Consider the following 23,969-nt stretch of genomic DNA (forward strand, 5'->3'; position numbering starts at 1 on the left):
TGACCCGCATAAGCTGTGACTTCAGCTTCCTTACGAGTTTGTGGATGGTATTTTTTCAGGATCCTGGCGATCCTTCCAGAAACTGTGGAATATAGGGAAGACAAGCGGTAGCAATGGGTTCCTCCTTGTTGAAGTTGGCAGAGCATTGTATTTGCAATGGCCATAAGATTCACTTCGGCAGCACAAAACTACTGTTCTGTGCCAGTGGCTTTTGGGACCACCTGATAAACAAAGCCATTGAAGTAAAACTAGAGGAAAAGAATTGCAACAAAGATGAAGGTCTCGCTCTAACTGAGAACTGGAATTCGATTGTAAACAAAATAAGAGACCAGAAACATGATTGGATGAGGACTAACCAATCAGGAGGGATGGACACAGGGGTATAAATATCACCGGACTAGACATACCCAGGCATCATCCCTGAAGAAGATGGTCGAGTTTGTCATCAAAATGTTGGTTAAAATCGATACCTGTACCCAGCTGGAAGTCTGAGAAAAGTTTATGCATCATATACACTTGGAAATCACTGGATGCTCTTTCATATTATATACCTGCCCATTTGCTTGCTGAATAATAACAATAATTTTCTCTGACTTTGTATAATGAAAATTAGGACCCTCTGAACATCAGAAATTTTCAGACTTGCACCATTTAAAATATCCTCCTGTTCTATTTTATCCTTGTTGTCCATTTTTCCACATTATATTTCATCTACCAACTCCCCACCATTCATATAATCCGTCTATATCACCCAGAAAACTTAATACATCCTCCTGGCATCCCATGTTGCCATCCAGCTTTGAATTATCTGCGGAGTCAATATATTACACATGTTTCCTCATCAAAATCATCAATGTACATTTGGAAAGCTGGGACCTCATTTCCAGTCTCTGTGGCACCCAATTGGTCACAGCTTCGCAAGTTGAACACGGCTCATGTTCTCATGCTCTGTTTTTTTTTTCTGCCAACCAGTCCATAATTCAGACATGTTAATCCATTCCCTCCTGCTGTGATATTGCACCTCTTGTGTGGCATCAGAGTGATGGTGTTCTGAAAAACCAGACACATCACAAACACCGATTCATCATTATCTACTCTGTAAGTCAGAACCTCAGAACACTATTTCAGATTTGCTAAACATGCTTTCTCTTCTACAATTGATTCTATTCATTTTCTGGAATTATGAGTCATTGACAAAAGCAGATTTTATTACCCATGTTGAATTGCACTTGAGAAGATAGTAGTGAGTTAGCTTCTTGAACCACTACATTCTTGAAAGTGAAGATGCTTCTATAGTTCTGTTAGTTAAGGAACTCAAGAGCTTAGACTCTGTGACAGTAAAGGACTGGTGATATATTTCCAGGTCATGAAGGCATGTGGCTCAGAAAGGAAACTTCAGATGGTAGTATTCCACTCTTGCCTCCAACGTAGTGGCTATGGCTTTGGAAGGACCTGCCCGGGTAATAGCAGTGCTTGTTATAGGTGGTACACACCATCTGTCATGGTTGAGACTGCAGATATGGTGCTGTTAAGTGGGAGCTTTGTGGATAGTGTCAACTTTATGAGAGTTGTTGGAATTGCACTCCTCTGACCAATTCCCCCACACTCTTGACCAGAAAGTCTATGAGGGGGTCAAGAGACAAGTCACTCATTATAGGACAGCCAATCTTTAACTGCTCATGGTGTCATCATATTTTATATGATTGGTCCATCTGAGGTTTATTTCTGTGCAGTGGAAACCCCTAGATATTGATGGTGCGAGACTCTGTAGTGATAATGCCATTGAATGTAAAGGATAGGTGGTTAAATTCTTCACTTTTCAACTCTGTCCTATCATACTATTATTTTCTACATCACCTGTTACATTCCTTTCATAATAAACAAGTACGTCAAGCATTAGTGTGAGGGGAAGTATGAGAATTTATTATGAGTAGCAATCTTGTCTGTACATGCACAGAATCTTTCTCCCTCCTTTCGTTCACCTCATTCACTCTAGACCTGTTACTCCCCACTATTTCTGTCTTCTGTGAAGGCTGTCAAAAAATATTTGCCATATCCTCATTCCCCAATATAATTCCTCTTGTCTGTCACTGTAGGGACTCCTATATTTTCATATTCCCTTACAGCGAAGAAGGAAGCTACTTCAGCCCAGGGAATCTTTAATGGATCACAGAGCATTCCCTTTCATCAATAATTTTCCTTATAACCTCTAACCCCACCAGCTTCATCCCAATTCTACCAGACAGCCTCAAGCTCCCAGTCCGAGTTTCTCTCCAATACTGAAGAGGGTCCTTCATCTTGGTACTGGGTCAGATGTATAGCTTATAGCAGAGCTTTCATTGTCAGTTTCTAGATCCGTATTCCTCAGGAAGCCGTTTGCTATGTTGCATTGAATTATTGAGATTATGTTCAGTACTCCTTCTTGAGATTGTGGCTGGATTGTTTCTAGTTTGTTTTCTCATCTGTCTGTAAATGAAAATAAGTAACTGGATAAGCCATTTCATAAATCACTGACAGTCAGCTGTGTTGGTGAGTCTGGGAATCATCCTTGTAAGTGCCGAGAACAGTACCTAACTTCTTAACTACATATGCTGCCTCCAATCGTAACTGACATTCCTTCTTGTTGTTACTACATTTTCCATTTTGGGTTCCTTGTCATATTCCTTTTGTGCATGTTTGTTTAAATTGCACCATTTCATTCCACAAATCTAACATGCCTTTTGTGCAATGAAGTGCTTGAACCAATTACATCAGGCCGATGGGGCGTAACAAAACCAAAATAAAAATAACTTCTTACTTCTCTCAAAGACTCTTCGCTGCATCCATACATCAAAAGTTGATTTGCAATATGATGACTTGTTAGTTAGATAACTGAAGCGGCGATATTACCAATTGACAGATCCCACAAAGAGCAAAGAAATAAACGGGAAACTTTGAAATCACAGATGCATAAGAAATAGAGGCATGAGGAGGTCATTTGACCACTTATCCCAGTTCCTCTATTCAATAAAATGTTGACAGATCTTGCACTGCCACACTCATGCACCAACCCCATATCCCTTTAGAAACCTTGTAGTGGTGTATTGAATTATTAGATTATTGTCTTATTCCAGGGATTATTAATGGACCAGATTATTTTTCCATTTATGCATGTATTGACCTTGAACTGAGTGGCATGCTCTGCATTTCAGAGTGCCCTGAGGGTCCACCTCATTAGCAGCTCTGGAGCCACGTAAGGACCATACAGAATATAGTTCCCAGCCAATCCCCTTCCCTCAACAGCATTAAGAAGATGGCTTTTCAAAAATCAAATAGTTATACAGTCATCACTAATAGTGACGTGTATCTGTTAAAAAAAACCTAAGGATTTTTAACTGAATTTAAATTCCACAATTGATATGCTGAGATTTGAACACTTTCTCTAGTTCTGCAGCACTGGAACACTTACCGCATCCATAACCCTCCAGTGCCAGGCATAGATTCAATGTTGTCCCTGCTTATTGGCTTTGTGGAGTTTGCATGTTCTCCCTGTGAGCACTTAAATACTCTGATTCCAAGCATTGCATTCCTTCCCAAATACATGCAGGTTGGTAGATTAACGGGTGACTGAAAATTGCCCCTGGTGTGCAGTTCAGTGGTAGAATCTGGGAGAGTCACTGAGGATGTGAGGATGTGTGATTAATATAGGATACATGGGTGGCTGTTAGCAAGTGTGAACAGTTTCAATGCTGTGTGTCTGTATAACTCTGTTACTCTCTTACTGCTCGAGTAAATTAACCAGCACATCAGCATATTAATGAGATAATGACAATGAGTCAAACCTTGAATTATATGCTGTCAGATCATCAACAACAGAATCTTCAAGACAGGGTCTCAGAATTGTCCATCCAAGCTATAGATCTTGCAGCACTACTTCATTGCCAACCATGAGATGTCAGACTAGTATTCCTCCATTGGTCATGGTGGATGATTTGAATCAAGTGACTTACAGAGAAGAGAGACAAGCAGTTGGGCCAGAGGAAACTTTTGGAGCACAATACTGATCAGAAATACAATTCATAGGGATTCATCTAAACCAGTACATTGTAAGTTAAATTATTTCCATTGCAGTCAAATTCTGTTAAAAACAGAAGTAGAAATACGTACTTAGTGGCTTTACTCAATTCAGTCTTTTGGCAAGCTCACTTTGAAGGCTGCTTGCAGACTAAGGAAAGAAAATCAACATGCTTTTTGTATGACCGTGATGTTTTGCCCCAAATATTTCAGTCACAGGCAAATGGGCATCAAAGAAACCTGCCAACAATGATTAAGCAGTCTTCAGCACGAAGCTGTGCAGTTTACCCAGGTTGCCTTCTAGTTTCTGTAGTGAATGCTTTAGATACTCTGACAACTTAGTATTTAAGTAGTGCCTTTGACATATAAATATGTTTCAAAACATTTCACACATCCCCATGCAAAGGTTATAAGTTTGTGTCAGTGCCGAAGAAGATAGTTGGACAGTGGTTAGGGAACAGAGTTTGTAATGGGGAATTGGAGGAAGGAGAGAAAGCACAGCGGGGATGGAATGACCAATAGTGTCAGAGGAAATGACTTCGGTTTTCCGCATGTACGATGGTGCTAGAAAGTTGTGAACCCTGCAGAATGCTCTCTATTTCTGTATAAATGTACCTAAAATGTAATTAAATCTTCACATAAGTCCTAAAACTAAATAGAGAACCCAATTAAATAAATAACTCAACAAAGCGTTATACTTATTCATTTATTTATTGAGAAAAAATATCCAATATTACATGTATTTCTTGGGAAAAGTATGTGAACCTCTGGGGTAATGCTTTCTACACAAGCTATTTGGAGTCCAGTGTTCCATTCAATGAGATGACATTGGAGGTGTGGGTTGTAGAGGTGCAAAAAAGACACACAAAATCAGGTTACTGACAGCCTGCTCCTCTCAAGAAAGATCTGTTTATGTGCATCACGCCTCACTCGAAACAACTTTCAGAAGATGTTAGAAAAAGAAATTGTAGAGATGTATAAAGCTGGAAAAGGCGACAAAAGCATTTCTAAAGATCTGAGTGTTCATCTGTCCACAGTAAAAGGAATTTCAGTACTAGTGCTGGTATCCCTAGGAGTGGACATCCTGCAAAGATCACACCAAGAGCATAATGTGCAATACTGAAGGACAACAGCAAAGGACCTGCAGAAATCTCTGGAACTTGCTAAAGTATAAGTTCATGTGTCCACTATAGGAAAAACATTGAACGAGAATGTTTTTCATGGAAGGGCACCACAGAGGAAAGCACTACTCTCAAAAAAAAAACATTGCTGCATATTTCAAGTTTGCAAAAGACCACCTGGATGTTCCACAATGCTTCTTGAACAATGTTTTGTGGACAGATGAGACAAAAGTTGAACTTTCTGGCAGAAATGCACATTGCTATATTTGGAGGAAAAACCAGCACCAACACCAAAACCTCAACCCAACTATGAAGTATTGTGCAAGGAGCATCATGGTTTGGGGCCACTTTGCTGTCTCAAATTCAAAATTATATCAAGACATTTTGTAGGAGGATGTCAGGGTAGCAGTCCATCACCTGAAGCTTAATAGAAGCAACAGGACAATAATCTGAAAGACAAGAGTAAATCAACAACAGAATGGTTTAAAAAGAAGAAAATTTGTGTTTTGGAATGGCCCAGCCAAAGTCCTACAGAAATGTTATGGAAGGACCTGACGCAAGCAGTTGATGCAAGGAAGCCCACCAACATCCCAGAGTGGAAGCAGTTTTGTAAGGAGAAATGGCCTAAGATTCCTCCAAGCTGATGTGCAGGACTGATCAGCAGTTACCTGAAATGTTTGGCTGAAGTTCTTGCCGTACAAGGGGGGTCATACCAATTACTGAAAGCAAAGGTTCACATACTTTTTCCAACAAATGCATGTAATATTGGATCATTTTCTCAATAAATAAATGAAAAAGTAGAATGTTTTTTATGTTATTTATTTAATTGGGTTCTCTTTATATAGATTTAGGACTTAGGTGAAGATCTCATTGCGTTTTAGGTCACATTTATGCAGAAATAGAGAAAATTCCAGAGTTCACAAACTTTTTAGCACTACTGTACAACAAAAAGGACTTCTAAACACATGCATGTGCAATGGCATGTTCCTGGCTTCATGTCTGTGAGTTTTGCTATGATTTGCCCCGCTGTGTGATGAACCAAGGATATGGCTACAGGCCCACTTCAGCTGCTCTGGGCTTCGGGGGGATGAACTCACTTTTGTTCTGAATGCGGTTGTTTGCATGAATTGTGTGTTTTTTTTCTCTCTGTGTATTGGGTGTTAATCTGTTTTCTTTAATTGGGTTCTTTTGGGTTTCTTGTTTTGTGACTGCCTGTAAGCAGACGAATCACAAGGTTGTATAATTTACACATACTTTGATAATAAATATACTTGGACTTTGAGTTCATAGTTTAGGTCCAAAACTCCACTTTTTAAAATGATTTCTCACTTTATTTATGGCGACAATCAGAATCAGGTTTATCAATAGCATACTGTATGCCATGGAATTTTGTTGGTTTGTGGCAGCAGTACAGTGCAGGATGTAAACAAGTTCTGCAAGTTATAATCATAAATAAATAAATAGATAGATAGATAGATAGATTAGATAGATAGAGCGAACCAGGAAGAGTCATATAGTTTTCTTGGGTTCATGGACCATTCAGAATCTGATGGTGGATGGGAAGAAGCTGTTCCTAAAACTTTTAGGTTTGGGTCTTCCGGCTCCTGTACCTCCTCCTTGATGGTACTAGTGAGAAGATAGCGAGGGTCTTTAAAAAGCCCATAGGACTTAGAAGTAGAATTAGTTCACGCAGCCCATCGAGCCAGTCCACCATTACATTATGGCTGATTTATTATCCCTTTCAACCCCGTTCTCTTGCCTTCTCCCTGTGATCTTAGTCACCCTGACTAATCAAGAATCTGTCAACCTCCACTCTAAATATACCCAATGATGGCCTCCACAACTGTCTATGGCAATGAATTCCACAGATTCATCACCCTCCAGCCAAAGAATTTCCTCCTCATCTCTATTCTAAAGGGACGTCCATGTATTCTGAGGCTGTGCCCTGGTGGTCCTAGACTCCCAGACTATAGGAAACATCCTCTCCACGTTCACTTTATTTAAGCCTTTCAGTATCTGATAGGTTTCAATGAGATCCCCCTCATTCTTCTAAACTCCAGTGAGTAGTATCTCCAGATGTGCCATGTATCTCATGACACATCTTCATTACAAACTGCTGTTAATGCTTGTAAGTCACTAGTCAAGGTAGCTGACGGCTTGATTCCTTCCCCAGGTTTTCTACTATATTTTGAAAGAACACAAATTAATCATGTTGTCATGATTTGTTCAACTGGAACAATGATTATCTGCTACAATGTTCCAAATTCCTAGGCATAGTTCTTTGTAAAGGCAATTACAATTTTATTTCAACTAAGTGATCAAAGGAAAACTCCTTGTGAGAGTAAACTTTTATTCTCCACATTTTGCAAAATGCATAGAGTGAGCTATTAGTTTAATATTTACTTTCTTAACTTTGTCAAGCTACTTTGGCACATTAACCATAAAAATAATTGCCCAGAGTTTTTCCTGAAGTTGATGTCTTTCCACGGCTAGTACCCTGACATAAATGTGTTAGATATGTATTCTAACTATGCTTCCAGTAACAAAGAAGGTTTAGCACCAAGTAGACTCCAAGGCTTGTTATTATTTCATGCATCACACATCCAGGTACCTGGATGATTATTTCATGTTTGTGGACCAAAGTAGGCATGACATAATGACTCTTATTTTTAGGCAGCATGACAGAATGGTCTTCATTTCTTTGATTCTTGAAATTGGTGGTCAATGGTGAAGTTTCTGACCTCAACAAGAGCCCTAAACCAAGATCTTGCAATATTTGTGGAATGGTTTCCACTTTTCCCTATGCCTGCTCCTTCAGATATCAAAGCAAGGAGGATTTGTAGCATGTAGCAGCAATGTTGTCAATAAATTTGGCTGAAAGCCAATTACAGTTAAGAATTCTCACTTCTCCAGTTCATTTAACCTGAAGTATTAACTGCTTTTCTCTCTTTACTCATGTCGCCTGATATGCTGAGTATGTATAGCATTTCTGTTTTTATTTCAGATTGCCAACATTAGAAGTTTTATTTGGGTTTTCAAAGAAATTCACATGGTTGAATTGAATTGACTTTATTTCTTATATCCTTCACATACATGAGTAAAAATCATTATGTTACATCTCCATCTAAATGTGCAATGTGCAATCATAGTAATTTCTAATAATTTATAATAAATAGAACGGTCAAAGTAACATAGAAATACACTCACATCAGCGTGAGTTAATCAGTCTGATGGCCTGGTGGAAGAAGCTGTCCCGGAGCCTGTTGGTCCTGGCTTTTATGCTGTGGTACGATTTCCCGGATGGTAGTAACTGGAATAGATTGTGGTTGGAGTGACTCGGGTCCCCAATGATCCTTCGGGCCCTTTTCTCACACCTGTCTTTGTAAATGTCCTGAATCGTGGGAAGTTCACAACTACAGATGTGCTGGGCTGTCCGCACCACTCTCTACAGAATCCTGCGATTAAAGGAGGTACAGTTCCCATACCAGGCAGTGATGCAGCCAGTCAGGATGCTCTCAATTGTGCTCCTGTAGAAAGTTCTTAGGGTTTGGGGGCCCATACCAAACTTCCTCAACCATCTGAGGTGAAAGAGGTGCTGTTGTGCCTTTTTCACCACGCAGTTGATGTGTACAGACCACGTGAGGTCTTCAGTGATGTGGATGCTGAAGAACTTAAAGCTGTTTACCCTCTCAACCCCAGATCCATTGATGTCAATATGGGTTAGCCCATCTCCATTCCTCCTGTAATCCACAACCAGCTCCTTTGTTTTTGGGACATTGGGGGAGGGGTTGTTTTCTTGCCACTGCTGTGTCAGAGAGATGACTTCTTCACTGTAGGCCACCTCATTGTTATTTGAGATTATGCCAATCAATGTAGTATCACCAACAAATTTAATTAGCAGATTAGAGCTGTGGGTGGCGACGCAGTCATGGGTACAGAGATTAAAGGAGGCATACCATAAGCAGGAAGTACAATTGTAATCAACCATTTAAACACTACTCTGGTAAATAAAGTTTGGAGCATGTACATTTAAATAAGGCAAGAGATAAAGGATAACCATTTTCTAAAGAAAACAGCATTTTATTATTTATAATATTTGGAATATTTATCTTATGGAATTAAATATGTATGAGCATGAAATTAATTTTGGCATCTCTATAGTTTACAAAACAGTAACAACAGATGAGTAGGAGCTTAACTATTGCACCTTAAGCTGTGAAGCATAATATTTACAGGGTACTGGAACAGCAGAACCTGTTCATAAGTGCCTCGGTTTCATATCAGTTTAAGTGATTCATCTGGGTTCTGGCAAAGCATGTTTCAGAAAGTCTAGCACTTGAAGCACTAGCACTGGATTAATGGTAGCAATGCACTAGACCTGGACAAAGTTTAGAGAAGCTTTAAGTGGTCTGAAGTAATAAAGCAATCGGACATGGTAATTTCAAATTTCACTCTTGAATGGTAAAACTATTGACATGAATGATCATTGCTGTTGGGTTGTCCATTGTGATTTTGGGATATGGATCATCATCAGTTTCAGACATGCTTTTTATCAGTAGGTTTTTGTAGCAATTAACATTTTAAAAGATTACCTATTTGCCGAAGTTTGACTAAACAACCTGCCTGATGAAGATTAGTTATTGTCAAGTATATCTGTCATAACTGACTATGAAATGTATGCAGGTGTAACCAACTCTACGCTATATTCAAATTACATTTCTATATTTACCATACCTAGTGCTGATGTCTTATAGCAACAGGTCAAATATGGGCAAGGGAACCTTGTCTTGATGCCATATAATGTCCTCCCTCAGCTGATGAATCTGTGCTCCTTCAGGCTGAACAACACGTGAAGAGAGCACTGATAGTAGCAAGGACACAGAATATAGTCAAGGTAGTGGGCCTCATTGTCCATCACCAAGAGTGGCTTGGGAACATGGCCATTGACTATACTGGTCAGGTTCTGAAGGATGTAGCTATTAGATTGACAAGGAGCAAGTAAACCAATGCAGACATCCCACCTTTCCTGGAAGTTCCGGAAGTCTCCCGCATATTGATAGTGGCTCCCTGATGCCCGGAAATTATATACGATATCCTGGAAATCGATTTTTTTTGAGAGGGAGAGGGAGAGCGAGCATCCTGATTGGTCTCTCTTCGTGCTAAGAGTGGTCCCCAACCACCGGGCTGCGAGGAAACGATATGAGTCAGCTGCACCTTTCCTCATTCCGTGTCACGTACTGTTGAACTTGAACGCACGCAAGGTCATTATGCACACGTCGTCCATGTCAGCGCGGGAAGATCAACTCCTCGAGCTTGCAAATGACGGCGGGCTGAAAAGTATGTTTGACATAACATCTCTGCTGGCATTCTGGATCAAAGTCAAGCTGAATATCCTGAGATAGCCACGGAAGCACTGAAAATGTTGCTTCCATTTCCAACATATCTCTGCAATGAATGCAACGAAAACTAAATTGCGGAATAGACTGGACATAAGGAACCCCCTTCGAGTATCGCTGTCTCCCATCACCCCTCAATGTTGCAGGAAAACAAGCCCAGGGCTCCCACTGATTCAGCGATATTGGTGTGTTGCAATGATTTTATATGTTCATACGAGGAAAATATGCGCTGTGTGTTTAATATCCAAATGTTACTGAAAAAGTTATGATGCTACTGACTTATAATTGACTTATCACTATATTCATGCAAGGAAAATATGCGCTGTGTGTTTAATCTTAAATTCATTAGATAAACCCTTTTAGAAATGAAATTGAGTGTATTAGTCACTTATAAGTGACTTATAGTTGACTTATCACCTATATTCCGATCGTGATAAACACCCCTTCCCCCCCCCCCAGTCGTGGAAACCCCGCCCCCCCCCCCCCCCGGTCAGCAAGAATACTGTCAATATTAAACTGGTCCACAGTGCAAAAAGGTTGGGGACCCCTGCTAAGTAGACCTATCAGTTTTCTCTGTGGGCGGGCTTTACAGTCGACCTCAAAAATAATGACAGTGTTTCTCGCTGCACTGTTTGCAACAGTGACTTTTCTATTGCCCATGGTGGGTTAAAATGTAAAAGACATGTTGAGGTGAGTTTAACAGGTGTCATTTGTTCATTAGCATAGCTAACGTTATTTAAACTAGCTGGCTGGCTGCTGAGGAGCTACTCTATTGATGTCCTACATGATGAGGCCAAACTCCCTGTAGACTTAAAGTTGTAATAGAATAAACATGATAATATAATATAATACAAGTATGTATTTTAATGTCACATTTTCTGCATATACACAACTTGGTTTACAGATTGGACAAAATCACTAAACAAAGTATTACATACACCCTTGGAGGTCGACCGGGGCCGGGGGGGGGGGGGGGCCGGGGTGCTACCTCTCTGAAATGAGTTTTTGCAGGGTGGGATGTCTGCCAATGTGAAAAATAAACTTATTTGATCTCACCCTCACCAGTCTACCTGTGCCAGATAAGATGTGTCTATTCACCAAAGCAACGGTAGAATTCACCACTGTGTTGTCCTTGTTGAGATAAGTCCCATCTGCAGAGCAAGGACACCCTTCAATTATGTTATGTGGAATTATATGTGTGCTAATTGGGATAGATCCAGCACAGATCTGACAGCTCAGAGCTGAGCACCTGAGTCAGTGAGGTCCACCAGCAGTGGCAGAACTGTACACAGCCACTTCCTGTCTCCTCATGACCTGGCATGGCATTCATTATTAACAAATCAGGAGATCAGCACTGGTTTAGTATGGAAACGTTTGCTGGGAACAGTAGAAGATGAACCTGAAAACTGAAGTGTCATCATAGTGAAGCTGCAGCTCAGGATTACTTACAAGATAAACAACAATAACAGTGTACGACATATAGAGCTAAGCAATCTCACAGCCAATGGATCTTATCAAAGCACCATAGTGCTGCCACACATGGGAGAAAGAGGCCCCAAATACAGTGTATTACCACCCTCATTGTCAGTGGGATGCGGTATACCATTCCTAAAGAAGAGGGGGACGTATTTTTAACTATGTTCTCCCAGAAGTTCAGGCTTTTTCCTTCTACATCATTACAAAACCAAACCAGCCAATTTTATTCACTCTACATGATATCAAGAAATGGCTGAGAGCACTGGAAACAGCAAAGTTGTTGGACCAGACAACATGTCTGCTCTCGGGCACCAGCTGCACCTCTATCCAACATGTGAGACACTGGAGGAACTCCGCTGGTCAGGCCATATCTTTGGAGGAAAATGTAGACATGTGACAATAGTAACACACACAAAAGGCAGCGTCTATGGAAGTGAATGAACAGTCAATGTTTCATGTCGAGATGCTTCTTCAAGACTGGAAACAATGGGGGAAGACACCAGAGCAAAAAGGTGGGGGAGGGAAAGGAGGATAGCAAGAAGGTGATAGCTGAAGCCAGGTGGGTGGGAAAGGTAAAAGGTAGGAGAGGAAGGAATTAGATAGAATGGAGAGTGAACCATGGGAGAATGAGAAGAGGGGCACCAGGGGTAGGTGATAGGCAAGTAGAAGAGATAAAAGACCAGTGTAGGGAATAGAAGAACAGGGAGGGGGGAGGGATCATTTTTAACTGGAAAGAGAATTTGATGTTTATGTCATCAGGTTGGAAGCTATCCAGACAGGATATGAGTTGTTGCTCCTCTACCCTAAGAGTGACCTCATCATGACAGAAGAGAAGGCCACAAACTGACATGTCAGAAAGGGAATAGGAATTAAAACGTTTGGCCACCAGGAAATTCCGCTTTTGGTGGATGAAGCGGAGATGCTTGACAATGGTTCTTTCAGTCCAGGTGAAAGGTCTTAACTCGATACATTGACCGTCAATTTTTCTCCCTATATTTTCAGTCCAGATGAAGGGTCTCAACCTTAAACTTTGGTAGTCCCTTTTTCTCCTTCAAAACTGAGTTTAGCAAGAGCATTGATGAGCAGGAGACAGGATTTAATCACTGTTTGTACCCAGCCCCTGAGCTGCCTCTCTGGAAGATATGATGTGAATGTCTGTGGCCGACCCATTGGAGAAAACCTAAGTTATTTTACTTTAAAGTAGTAAAATAATGCGTGCATTTATCTGAAAATTTGAAACAATTTTTATAAGTACTGTATTTATTGGCATTTTGAAGTACTTTTTAAAATGTTCACGTTTTTTCAATTATTTATATTTATTTGAATAATTATCAAAGCTATTTAAGAACACTTCAAAACCTTTTGTCGAAGAGTGTGCTTGGAGAAGGGCCTCTGGAGTGATGCTTGACAGCAAGTGGCTTATGGACGCTCGCAATGCATCATGGGGACTTTTAAGATGTGGGAAGTCAGGCCATTCAGCCCCTTAGTCTCTGGGAAACCGTGGGTGTGTGAGCATGCACTGTGGGGGTAAACACAGGCAGCATGAAGTCTCTGCTTTCTCCCACAGTGTCGACCTATCCACGCATATTTTTTTCAGATGCTGAGGACTGAATATGGCCAAGCACAATCTGCAGCATAGAAATATATTGAAGTGTAGCTTGGAGCTCATTGTGAGAGATGTCTCCTCTATATGCTGCATCTAACAGAACAAACAAAACAATATCTGATAGTTCTAGATATGCAGCTTTCTCCGAGTCCTGTGCTAATCCAGATAAGACTCCAAACCTACAGTGTTCTAACTCTGAAGCGATATTGTTATCATGTACTGCTTCAAGAGCTCATCAACTTGTCAGAGCTTTTCAGCCATTAAGAATAGAATTAGTCATTGGTCTGCAAAAGATAAGACTTAATTCATAAGCAAAATTCAAGATACAACACATTTGCACTCTAAATTTTATGTCTTATTGCCAAGTTATTTTCCCGTAATAATATTCAAAAATAGTTAGCATGTTTTATGCTAGTCTTCACATAATTTCTTTAAAATTAATGATGCTATAAAATTATATGGTCTTAGAATGTGCTTCATGTAATTTTAAAAAATTTATTGCACGACGTTAATTTTTGAAAACATTGTCAATCATTAACGAAGACCTTGAGCAATGTGGAGCTGGATATGGGTCGCTGCACACCCACACACACTTACCTAGGCCAGTTGCAGGGAACCACATGAACAGCCCACCCACACAGGGAGTTTCTGGCAAGACAAGAGTCAGGTTTTAGTGACAAACAAGCCTCAGGCAGCAGAGTGCTGAAACATCACCCCCAGAGGCTATGACTTGGCTGAGGGAAGCTTTGTTTTCCATCAAAACTGTCAACGATGCATTCAAAAAAATGCAGCTTTTTCTGTCTAATTTTTCTGTTATCTATATGCAACCACGATGGCCTTAAATGATAAAAATTACCTAAAAATAAATTAAAGACACATTAGATCATTCAGAGATAATTAGAAGCTTTAAGATAAAATGAAAAGATAACCGAACGTCCTTTTTCCCATCTCTCCTACAGGCCAAATAACTCATTTTACCTTAGTTGCCACTCCTATGCCAGGCCTTGTTGGCAGATAATAGGGAAGACACATTCCACAACACACTTGTGCTCCACTGCTGAGTTGCATATGACTACCAGCGCCACACCGAGTGACAGAATGATGTCATTTTGCACACAGATGATGACACCTGTCATTCTGCACGTCCTGGATCTATCAACGATCCAGGTCTCACGTTGCCTTTGGAACTGCCAGCTGCAGTCAGCCTGATTCAGCACCCTATAATGGTATACAAAATACTGGATTTAGTTGGCTAGTCAGACAGTATCTCAAAAGAGCAGGAGAAGGGCAATACTTCAAGTCACTATCATGTTATCCTATTACGACAAAAGTTTTTGGCTTGAAACATTCAGTTGAAACATTGACTTAAAGCATCAGGGCTCTACAAGGCCTTAGTGGTGTACCTAGTAGGGCACTGAAAACCTGTGCCAACCAACTGGCAGGAGTGTTCAAGGACATATATTGAATCTCTCACTGCTGTAGTCAAAGGTTCCCAGCTACTTCAAAAGGGCGCCTATCATACCAGTGCACAAGAAGAGCAGGGGAGCTGCCTGAATGACTGTCGCACAGTTGCACTCTGTGATGAAGTGCTTTGAGAGTTTGCTAATGACCAGGATGAGCTCCGGCCTACACAAGGACCAGGACTCACTACAATTTGCCTGTCGTCACAGTAGGTCTACAGTGGGTGCAATCTTACTAGCTGTCCACTCAGCCTTGTATCACCTGGACAACAGCAATACCTGTGTCAGGCTGCTGTTTACTGATCAATATACACAATGTGCTGGATGCGGTAGCTCAGCAGGTCAGACGGCATCTATGGATGTGAATAAACAGTCGACGTTTCGAGCTGAGACTCTTCATCAGGACTGGTTTACAGTGTGTGTACTGCTCTAGATTTCCAGCATCTGCAGTACCTCTTGTGTCTATGCTGTTTATTGATTACAACTCGGCCTTCAACATAATTATACCCTCAGTACCAATCAACAAGCTCCGAAGCCTGGGATTTTGTACCTCCCTGTGCAACTGGATCCTTGACTTCCACATCAGGAGACTACAGTCAGTGTGGATGGGAAATAACATCTCCTCACTGAAAATCAATATTGGTGCACCTTTATGATGCTGTACACTCTACACCCTGACAGTGTGGCTAGGCACAGTTCAAATGCCATCTATATGGCAGAACTACTGTTGGCCAAATTCAGAATTTGACGAGGAGTCATACAAGTTAATGTCCTGGAGTGTGCAAATCAGAGTCCAGACCTCAATCCAATGGCGAATTTGTGGCTGGACTTGAAAAAGACCACTCATTCATGATCCCCATGCAATCTGACAGAGCTAGAGCAGTTTTGTAAAGAAGAATGGGGAAAAATTGCAGTGTCCAAATGTGCCAAGCTGATGGAGACCTATCCACACAGACTCAAGGCTGTAAATGCTGCCAAAGGTGCATCTACTAATTACTGTCTTGAAGGGTGTGAATACTTATGCAATCAATTATATTGTGTTTTATATTTGTTATTAATTTAGATCATGTTGTAGAGATCTGTTTTCACTTTGACACAGAAGAGTCTTTTTTTGTTTATGAGTGTTTATGATTTTTTTCCTTCTTTTTGGTCTTCCAGCTTCTACGGCAGACAGCACTGCAGAGAAGAAAGGAGACTCAGTCCACACGGGCTTAATTGTGGGGATCCTGCTGGTGATCATCATTGCTATAGCAGCGGTCCTCGTGACGGTTTACATGTACCATCATCCAACATCAGCGCCAAGTCTCTTCTTTATTGAGGTATACTAGTTTAACAAGCAGGAATGAAATTAATGTATTTAATTTGCATCAAGCCAGTTTTTACTTGCTTGCTTTGATAAAACTGAATTCTGGCTGGAATTTCAAATTCCTTTTATACTTCAGCTCTACTTATGGGTAACATTTGATAAAGAAACCACTTCTGATAATGAAACACTCATCCAGTCATAAAAGTTGTAGCAAAATGCCCCTAAGCTCCTGGATAAAAAGAGGGCAGATTTTACAACCACTGTCACCCGTGAGGACCACATCAATGGTAAGGAAGCCAACAGAGAAGATTCTTAGCAAAAGAGTTAATGAGCATTTGGAAAATTGTCACCTGGATAGGGAAATTAGTATGGTTTTATGTGGGGCGGTTCATGACTTACTAACTTGTTGAGCTTTGAAAGAAGTGACAGGAGGTGATCAATGAAGATGGATGTTATCTCTGTGAACTTTAGTAGGCGTTCAAGAGCGTCCCTCACGGTAGCTTTATCCAGAAGGTTAAAATACATAGGATCATCAGTGATTACTTCCTGTCTTCTATGGGCAAATCATTTTGATTCAGCATAGATTGCTGTAGAAGATAGAAGGTAGTAGTTGATGCGGCTTCTTCCATTTGGAGGTGCATGACTGCTGGAGTTGAGCAAGAATCTGTACTGGGATACATAAATGGATATATGGGTGAATAACTTTGCAGACATGAAGATTGGTGACATTGTGGAAGTTTACCCATAGGATACGATGGGATATAGATCAGTTGCAGATATGGGCAGAGAAACAGCAGATGTGTTGCACTTTAGAGATCAAACATAAAGAAAAGTACAGAGCTGATGGCTGGATGCATAAGGGCACTGATGTACAGAAGGATCTTGAGCCTAAGTCTATAGTTCCCTAAAAGTGGCAGCACTAGTTGACTTAACAATAAAGTAGGCAAATGACAAGTTTGTCTTCACTACTTAAGGGCACTGGGTTCAAAAGTCAATGGAAGTTATGCTGCAACTTTATAAAAATCTGGTTAGGCAAATCTTGAGTATTATATTCAGTCTGGTTACCCCCATTGAACGAAGTACGTGGAAGCTTTGAAAAAGGTGCAGAAGGAACTAACAAGGACCCTGTCTGGATTATAAGGCATGGGCTATAAGAAGAGGTTAGATAAATGTGGGTTGTTTTTCTCTGGAGCGATGGAGACTGGGGGTGTTGACCTGATGGAAGTTTATAAAATTATAACAGGTATAGATGGAGTAGACAGTCAGTATCCTACTTGATGTGTCAAAATGCATTTATACTTGGGGGAAAAATCCAATAGAGATGTGCATGGCAAGATTTTACACAGAGAATGGTGAGTACTTGGAATACACTGCCAGAGGTGATACTGGAGGTGGATGCTATGGTGGTATTTAAGAGGCACATGAATGTGCAGAAAATGGAGGGATATGGACCACGTGTAGGCAGAAGAGCTTAGTGCAACTAGGCGTCATTTGTTTTAATTAGTTCAGTATTACACTGTGGGCGGAAGGACCTGTGCTCTACAGTTCTGTGTTCTATGTTTTTTCTAACAATAACTACTTTCAGAAACACCTTTAATTTTAGGATTTACATGGGTAGCAAAGGCTCTGTTTCATGTACTCCATTTCCACCCAGAACATTGTTTTACAAGTGTGCAGCTTCAATTCAGAATCAAGATTACCAGGACCCTTTGTTCTGGACCCTCTTAATAACTGTATGCAAACACAGTGCGAGATTGCCCTTGGAAAGGCCACCATACACACAGGCTATGCAGAAAGGTCTTGTCTTGTAGCTGGGCATTTGTGTGATTAAGACCCTCTGCTGGCCAGTATAGATTTATGTGATTCTAAAAACCAGCGAGTTCTACATTGATCTAATAATCCACATGGGATGCAGATCAGAGGGTGGAATAATTCCACAGAAGAGTTGTCTGTACCATCCAGCCTTTTCCTGCGCTGTTGCTTAGAGAATGAAATTAGGTGGCATTCTCTCTACCTGATAATCTGCATTATTTGGTCTGCTGTCACTGTAGATACAGGCATAGGTCCATATCCAGGTATTCAGAATCAGGCTTAATATCACTGGCTTGTGTCATGAAATTTGTTGCTTTATGGCAGCAGTGCATTGAAATACATAATAGAACATAGAAATCTACAGCACATTACAGGTCCTTTGGCCAACAACGTTGTGCCGACAATGCCTAGAATTTCCCTAGCACATAGTCCTCTATTTTTCCAAGTTCTAAATACCTATCTAAGAGGCTGTTAAGAGACCCTATTGTACCCGCTTCCACCACCGTCGCTGGCAGAGCATTCCATACACCCACTACTCTCTGTGTGAAAAGCTTACTCCTGACATCCCCTCGGTACCTATTTACAAGCACCTTAAAACTATACCCCCTCGTGTTAGCCATTTCAGCCCTGGGAAAAAGCCTCTGGCTATTGACACAATCAATGCCCCTCATCATTTCATACTCCTCTACCAGGTTACCTCTCATCCTCTGTCACTCCAAGAAGAAAAGGCCAAGTTCACTCAACCAATAATAAAACCAGCTATAAATTACAATAAGAAATATATATACGCATTAAATGTAATAAATTAATTGGTATTGCAACAGGGGATTTGCATATAAAATTTACAGCTCGGCGCCTTCATTTCTGATAAGTTAAGCAAGACAAAGAGATCATTACAAATCAGGCTGGGACCATTTCAGACATCTTATATTTGCATCACATCATAAGCATGCCTTGAATTAAAGCAACATGGAAGCTTACAAGTTCACAGTGAACTCCTTCTGTTCAAGATGTGCACTGATACGGCTTAAATAAGTACTATTTAAAAACACACTGTCTGTACAGTCAACTGTGATTAAACTGCAATCAATCAAATGCAAATATTAGTTGTAGCTTCAGAAATATAAGCAATCCAATTAATTAATCCATTCATTATGCTTCACAAGAAACAGTTGGAAAACCAAAGAGATGAAGCTATTACATATTAATCAACTGAAATATTAATCTGTAATGACTAAAAACAGTTTATTTGACATTCTTGTGTATCCTGTCATCATGCACATTGTAACAGTTCGCTCTATCTGAACAACTTCCTCAGAGAAGTAAATAGCAAGCACATCCCGCACAAAAACATTCCACATAGAGTGAAGGGAAAGGCCATTAACATCTTGGCTCAGGGTTTAGCTAGGAGAAAGAAGGAGAAAAATGTCAGGTATAGGCAGCAGGGATCAATGACAAAGTCAAAGTCATGTTTATTGTCATATGGACTAGTGCAGATATGCACAGATGCAATGAAAAACTTACTTGCAGTAGTATCATAGGCACTGAACATCTTTATAGCAATAGCCACAATAAAACAATCAACATAGATTATACACAATTTTTACAAGAACAAACAAAATTAGATTTTATAAAAAGTTAATTCTAGAACAAAATGCTATATGTGCTCATAGTATCGTAAACTGTAGTGATTAGGGTTTTTCCAGTTGTTTTAAGAACCTAATGGATGAAGGGAAGGCACTGTTCTTGAATCTGGTGTTATAAGACTTTAGGCTTCTTGAACTCCTGCCTAGTCTAGCTGCAAATATATGGCGTGGCCCGGATGGTGGGAATCTTTGGTGCTAGATGTTGCTTTCTTGAAACAGCAACTCCTGTCGGTTCTACCAGTCAAAGGGAGGGATGTGCCCATAATATACTTGGCATAGTCCACAAACAAAATGGAGTAAAGGGAGTTACAGAGGCGTGAGAGAGGAGTTGGCCAGAATTGATTGGAAAAGAACACTGGCAGTGATGATGGCAGAGCAACATTGGCTGGAATTTCTGGAAACAATTCAGAATGCACAGGTTATATACATCCCAAAGAGGAAGAAGTATTCTAAAGCAAGTTGACACAAGAAAAGTCAAAGCCAACTTAAAAGCCAAAGAGAGGGCATATAACAGAGCAAAAATGTGTGGGAAGTTAGAGGATTGGGAAGCTTTTAAAAACCAACAGGAGGCAGCTAAAAAAGTCATAAAGATGGAATACAGAAGTAAAATAGCCAGTAATATTAAAGATACCAAAAGTTTCTTCTGTTAAACTGTATAAAGTGTAAAGGAGAGGTGAGCGTGAATATCACAATGCTAGAACACGATGCTGGAGAAGTAATAATGAGGGACAAGGAATTGACGAAAGAATTGAATAAGTATATTACATCATTCACTGTGGACACTAGGTGTAAGGGGTCATGAAGTGCCTGAAGTTATCATTACTAGAGAGAAGGTTCTTAGGAAACTGAAAAGTCCAAAGGTGATAAGCCACCTGGCCCAGATGGATCAAACCCCAGGGGTCTGAAAGAGGTGGCCGAAGAGATTGTGCAGGCATTAGTAATGATCTTTCAAGAATCACTAGATTCTGGAATGGTTCTGGAAGACTGGAAAATTACAAATGTCACTCCACTCTTCAAGAAGGGGGAGAGGCAGAAGAAAGGAAACTAAAGGCCAGTTAGCCTGACCTCAGTGGTTGAGAAGCTGTTGGAGTCAATTGTTAAGGATGCAGTCTCAGGGTACTTGGAGGCACATTATAAAATAGGTATGGTTTCCTCAAGGGGAAATCTTGCCTGACAAATCTATTGGAATTCTTTGAAGAAATAACATGCAGGATAGACAAAGGAGAATTAGTGGATGTTGTATGCTTGGATATTCAGAAGGCCTTTGGGGTGCCACACATGAGGCTGCTTAACAAGATATGAGCCCATGGTATTACAGGAAAGATTCTAGCATGGATAAAGCAGTAGCTGATTGGCAGGAGGCAAAGAGTAGGAATAAAAGGAGCCTTTTCTGGTTGGCTGCCGGTGATTAGTGGTGTTCCACAGGGGTCTGTGTTGGAAACAATTCATTTTGCGTTTTATGTCAATGATTTGGATGATGGAATTGGCAGCTTTGTTGCAAAGTTTGCAGGTGATATAAAGATAGATGGTGGGGTAGGTTGTTTAGAAGAAGTAGAGAGGCTACAGAAGGACATAGACAGATTAGGAGAATAAGCAAAGAAATGGCAGATGGAATACAGTGTCAGAGAGTTTATGGTCATGCACTTTGGCAGAAGAAATGAAGGGGTTGACTATTTTCTAAATGGAGGGAAAATATAAAAGACTGAAGTGCAAAGTGACTTGGGGGTCATTGTGTAGGGTTCCTCAAAGGTTAATTTTCAGGTTGAGTCTGTAGTGAGGAAGAAAAATGCAATGTTAGCATTCATTTCAAGAGGACTACAATGTAAAAAGCAAGGATGTAGTATTGAAACTTTATAAAACACTGCTGAGGCCTTGCTTGGAGTATTGTGAGCGGTTTTGTGCCCGTTATCTTAGAAAAGATGTGCTGAAACGTGGAGTGGTGAAACTGTGGAATTCTTTGACATAGGCAGATGTGGAAGCCACATCTTTATGTATATTTAAGGCAGAGGTTGATAGATTGTTAATTGGACAGGGCATGAAGGGATAGTGGAAGAAGGCAGGAGATTGGGGCTGAGAGGAAAATTGGATCGGCCATGATGAAATGGCAGAGCAGACTCGATGGGCGAAATGACCTACTTCTGCTCTTGTATCTTATGTTCTTTTTAAATTCATGCCACATGTAGTTGCCATACCAGACTAGTTTACCTGAGTTTTCTGTGTAAACCTCCTGATCCTCCTAAAAAGAAAGGAAAGACATTGGCACACTTTCCTTATGATTGCTTCTATGTGCTGGGCCAAAGACAGGTCGTCCAATATGTTAACACAGCGGAATCTAAAGCTGCTGATCCTCAGTGATCCCCCTATATAGATTGGTGCCTGTTCACTCTCCTTCCCTTCTCTGAGATCAACAGCTGCTTTTTAATTTTGTTGACATTGAGCGGGACGATGTTGTTGCTGCCCCACTCACCCTGGTGGCCTATTTCAACCAAGCAAGTCCTTTGAGAAGCATAAATGATGTAGGCATATATTTAAGAAGGAAATTAGAAGGGTGAAAATGTCCAATCAGATACCTTTGGCAGATGCTGCCATTCAGCTGGACGGGCTCATCTTGTTTGGAGCAGACAGAGATGCAGCTGTTTCCGGTAAGACTCGCGGTGGTGGCTTGTGTGTTTACATCAATATGGAATGGTGCAAGAACTCTGTGCTGGTTTCCAGATACTGCTCATCGCTAGTGGAGTTTGTGACTGTTAGGTGCAGACCATTTTATTTGCCGCGGGAATTCACCACTGTCCTTATAGTTGGTGTCTACATTCCCCCCAGTGCTAATGCTAAGGAGGCTTTCTGTGAGCTGTATGGGGCTATTAGCGAACTGCAGAATGCACACCCTGATGGACTGTTCATTGTCGCCGGAGATTTTAAGCATGCGAACCTTAAGTCAGTGCTCCCCAGATTCCATCAGAACATGGACTTTGCAACAAGAGGGGAGAACGCGTTGGACCTTGTTTAGACAAACATTCCCAATGTATACCGGGCAGAGCCCCGCCCCCACCTCCGTTACTCCGACCACATCTCTGTTATGCTGATCCCAGTGACTGGCACATGTTCAGGGAGGGTGCAACCGATGGCGACTCTACCAACTTAGAGGAATACATGGCATCAGTGACTAGCTACATCAGCAAGTGCATCGATGACGTCACTGTGGCCAAGACCATCACTACTCATGCTAACCAGAAGCCATGGATGACCGCGGAGGTGGGTGCGCTGCTGAGGACCCATGACTCCACCTTCAGAGCAGGCGACAAGGCAGCCCTAACAACAACGAGGGTCAAACTGTCCCGGACCATTAGAGAGGCAAAGCGTGCACACGCCCAGCGAATCCACAGCCACTTCGAGGACAGCGGCGACACACGACGCATGTGGAAGGACAGTCGGGACATCACCAACTACAAGACAACACCACCTGCCTGTGCTGGTGATGCCTCCCTTCCAGATGCATCGAACAACTTCTACGCTCGTTTTGAGGTGGAAAATGACGTGACAGTGAGGAAGACCACCCCTCTTCCAAATGACCAGGTGCTGTGTCTTACCGTGGCCAATGTGAGGGGAACCCTGTCCAGGGTCAACCCACGGAAGGCTGCTGGACCAGACAATATTCCTGGCAGAGTGCTTATAGGATGTGCAGACCAGCTAGTAGATGTTCTCACTGACATCTTCAACATCTCTCTGAGCAGCGCCGTCGTTCCTACGTGCTTCAAAGCCATCATCGTCTCTGTGCCGAAGAAGTCTTCAGTGTTCTGCCTCAATGACTACCGTCCCGTTGCACTCACATCCATCATCATGAAATGTTTCAAGAGGCTCATCATGAGGCACGTCAAGACTCTGCTACCCCCCTCACTGGACCCCCTGCAGTTCGCGTACCGTCCCAACCATTCAACAGATGACGCCATTGCCATCACCCTCCACCTGGCCCTAAGCCACCTGGACAAAAAAGACACGTACGTTCGAATGCTGTTCATAGACTTCAGTTCAGCATTCAACACAATCATTCCTCAGAAACTGATGGGAAAGCTGAGCCTACTGGGCCTGAACACCT

At 41.3% G+C, this 23,969-nt stretch overlaps 1 protein-coding gene across 1 annotated transcript in view; it reads left to right on the plus strand.

The window, feature by feature from the left end:
• plxdc2b (plexin domain containing 2b) overlaps positions 1-23,969 on the plus strand; it is a 498,542-nt gene that overhangs the window by 459,694 nt on the left and 14,879 nt on the right. The window contains exon 13 of the mRNA XM_063044214.1: positions 16,271-16,431. Coding sequence (XP_062900284.1) covers positions 16,271-16,431 — 161 coding nt within the window. The remainder of the gene's footprint in view (positions 1-16,270; positions 16,432-23,969) is intronic.

Source organism: Mobula hypostoma, chromosome 3 (assembly GCF_963921235.1).
Source record: "Mobula hypostoma chromosome 3, sMobHyp1.1, whole genome shotgun sequence".
NCBI lineage: Eukaryota > Metazoa > Chordata > Chondrichthyes > Myliobatiformes > Myliobatidae > Mobula > Mobula hypostoma.